Here is a 2933-nt window from a genome sequence, read left to right as displayed (position 1 = left end):
TTTCTCCACATAGAAAGGTGAGAATATGCTGGAGGAACATGGTGCAGGAGAAGGTGTCTTGGAGCAGGTGCGCCCATAATGTGAAACACTGCAGCAGAAGGATCCTTATCTCAGGAGCCCCCAGGGCTAAACGCAGAAGGAGCTGCCTGCTGTGTTAACTGGTATAGGAGGTGAGAGCCATGTTGCTGCACGGTAGGTGGACTTATACCCACTGTGGGAGGCAAAATCAGATCTTCCATCAGAACCCTTAAGTAGGCTAGGAGTCCAGCACTAGTCCAGAATTCAGAGCAGTGAAATGTGATTGTTTTGGTACATCTGCTCCCTGTGGTTTCAGTGGTCTCAGGCTGCCATGTAGCCTTGTCGTGCTATGAAATTTCAGGACTATGGAAATAGGGCTTTGTCAGCCAGAACACTGGCAGCATGGCATGCAGATTCACCACCCTCTGGGATAACAGCCTATGACAAATAAGTTTCTTTCTTCTCTTCTATCCCCTCAGCCCAGAGCAAGCTCTTGGTTTCTTAGAAAACAATAGCTGCAAAGAACGGAAGCCCTTCCTCCTATATGGTGACTCTTCTGTGTGTGTCTGGCCTCAGAGACCCTAGTGACTTGATGGAGTTACTGGCATCAACAGGAACTGAAAGAGAAGCTCCTTCAGGCTGTGCCATTCAGGAGTAAGCAATTCAGTTCCAGGAGCAGCCCTTCACACACCTGGCCCACAGTGGATTACTGACAGTGACATTCCACACTGTCAACCTTTAGGCAACTATTGAGATGCTAGAGACAAACACCATCCTGAGAGAAGTTACTCATTGAGAGGACTGAAGAGAGATGTTTTCTGAGCTTTGATATAACAGTGAGTGTATGAGTGTCAGATGCCCAGCAAATCCTCCTAACTGGGTAAATTCCTATGACCTACTATCACTCCCACTTCTGTCACAGGCCAGCATGAACCATGGGAAGGTGGGTGGTAAATCCTAGATGTCAACTTACCTCATGTTTTTGAGCAGCCCCCAATGTCTCATCCTTTTCCATAAAATTCTTGTACTAGAGAATCCTCTCTAAGCCCCATGTCATTCCACAGGTCTGTAACACAGCAATTATATTATCTAAGGATATAAACAATTAAGAAAAAATAAGAGTAATCTTTCACTTAAGGTTGAGAGATCATCAACAATGTATTTGTTTCTGTTTTAAAATATTTTGTGACTGCCTTTGGAAACAGCAGTTATTCAAATTCAGGCATTCTAGCTAAAGTCCAGCTATGTGACCTAAGCTCCCTAGAATTCTCAAAGCCTCAGTTTCTTTCTGATTCTGTAGAAGAAAGAAGGGGCTCATGGTTTTTATGATGAGTAATAGAAATACTGAGTTTCAGTGACAAGCATAGAAAAAGGATAAGTCCTCAACAGATGATGAATGACCATAGAATGTGTTACATATTTAAAAAGGATAGCCAAGGGGCACTAGGTGGTTCAGTCAGTTAAGCATCTGCCTTCGGCTCAGGTCATGATCCCAGGGTCCTGGGATCAAGCCCCACGTCGGGCTGTCTGCTTGACAAAGAGCCTGCTTCTCCCTCTCTCCTCTGCTCATGCGCGCTCTCTCTCTCTCTCACTCGCTCGCAAATAAATAAAATCTTTTTTAAAAATTAAAAAAATAAAATATATAAAATAAAAGGGATAGTCAAAAGGAATATTACTAACATTATTGCTATGTTTACTTACAAATTAATGTTATCAGAAATAATAAAATGTATAATGATGTATGTATGACGCTGTGGAAAGAGATGCCCATGGAAATGGAGAATGGGACAGCTGTCCAGGAATTCACCTTGGAAGGGTTCCCTGACATCCAGCACCTGGGAAAGTTTCTCTTCCTGGTGCACCTGCTGACATACCTGGCATCCATTGCAGGCAATGCTGTCATAGTCACCATCATCTGTGCTAATTCCCGGCTCCAGACACCTATGTACTTTTTCCTCAGCATTTTCTCCTTTGGGGAGTGTTGTTTCGTAAATACTGTTATTCCTAAGTTGTTAGTCATCTTTCTTTTAGGCAAGCAAAACATTTCCTTTCCTGCCTGTTTCATACAAGCCTTTTTCTTTTTCTTTCTGGGAACAGCAGGTTTCTTTCTCATAGCAGTGATGTCTCTGGATCGGTATGTGGCCATTTGCAAGCCCCTGCATTACTCAACCATCATGAACCTGAAGACTTGCTCCTTCCTGGTCACTACCTGCTTCACTTTGGCCTTCACTCTCATCACTGGTTTGGTAGTGAAGGTTTCCCAGTTATCCTTCTGTGGCCCCCATGTCATCCCCCACTTTTTCTGTGACATTGGCCCCCTGATTCATCTTTCCTGTTCTGACACTAGACCTACTGAAATGTTGGCTTTTGTCCTCGCTTTGTTTGTCCTTTTGACATCCCTTATCATAACCATCATTGCCTACAGCAACATAATAATCACAATTGTACAACTCCCATCAGCTAGGGAACGACAGAAAGCTTTCTCCACCTGCTCCTCTCACCTCATAGTCCTCTCTCTGATGTATGGCAGCTGTGTCTTTATATATGTGAAACTAAAGCAAACCAACAGGATGAACTCCAACAGGGAGGCTGCCCTTGTGAACACGGTGGTGACCCCGCTGCTCAACCCTGTCATTTATACTCTGCGGAACAAGCAGGTCCACCAGGCTCTGAGAGAGACAATGTGCAGAATGAAAATGTCAAGATGAAAAAAATCACATGGCCTGGAATGAAAGATCTTAGAGAACCCTGTGTCTTCATTCTGGCTAATGTAGCAGTCCACAGAGTTGTTCTGCAGGGTATCTGGAAGACCTCACTTAACCCTGCACATCCCTAGGAAAATGGAAATCTGTTTTTGCAAGGCCACATTTTCCTTTCATGTGCATAAGTATCTTTTCCTTAAATATTCCATATAT

General features: G+C 43.7%; 1 protein-coding gene across 1 annotated transcript; it reads left to right on the top strand.

Annotated features, from left to right (window-relative positions):
- Nucleotides 1–1745: 1745 nt before the first annotated feature.
- On the top strand, nt 1746–2726 carry LOC129522811 (olfactory receptor 6C65-like). The gene has a single exon (XM_055345242.1). The coding sequence runs from the start codon at nt 1746–1748 to the stop codon at nt 2724–2726; it is 981 nt and encodes a 326-aa protein (XP_055201217.1).
- The last annotated feature ends 207 nt before the right edge of the window (nt 2727–2933 follow it).

The sequence above is a fragment of the Nyctereutes procyonoides genome, unplaced genomic scaffold, assembly GCF_905146905.1.
Source record: "Nyctereutes procyonoides isolate TBG_1078 unplaced genomic scaffold, NYPRO_anot_genome, whole genome shotgun sequence".
NCBI classification, from domain to species: Eukaryota; Metazoa; Chordata; class Mammalia; order Carnivora; family Canidae; genus Nyctereutes; species Nyctereutes procyonoides.
This window is presented reverse-complemented; position numbering and strand designations above follow the sequence as displayed.

Bases quoted from the DNA above. Each gene is read 5' to 3' on its own strand.
- LOC129522811 (XM_055345242.1), top strand. From the start codon at position 1,746: ATGTATAATGATGTATGTATGACGCTGTGGAAAGAGATGCCCATGGAA.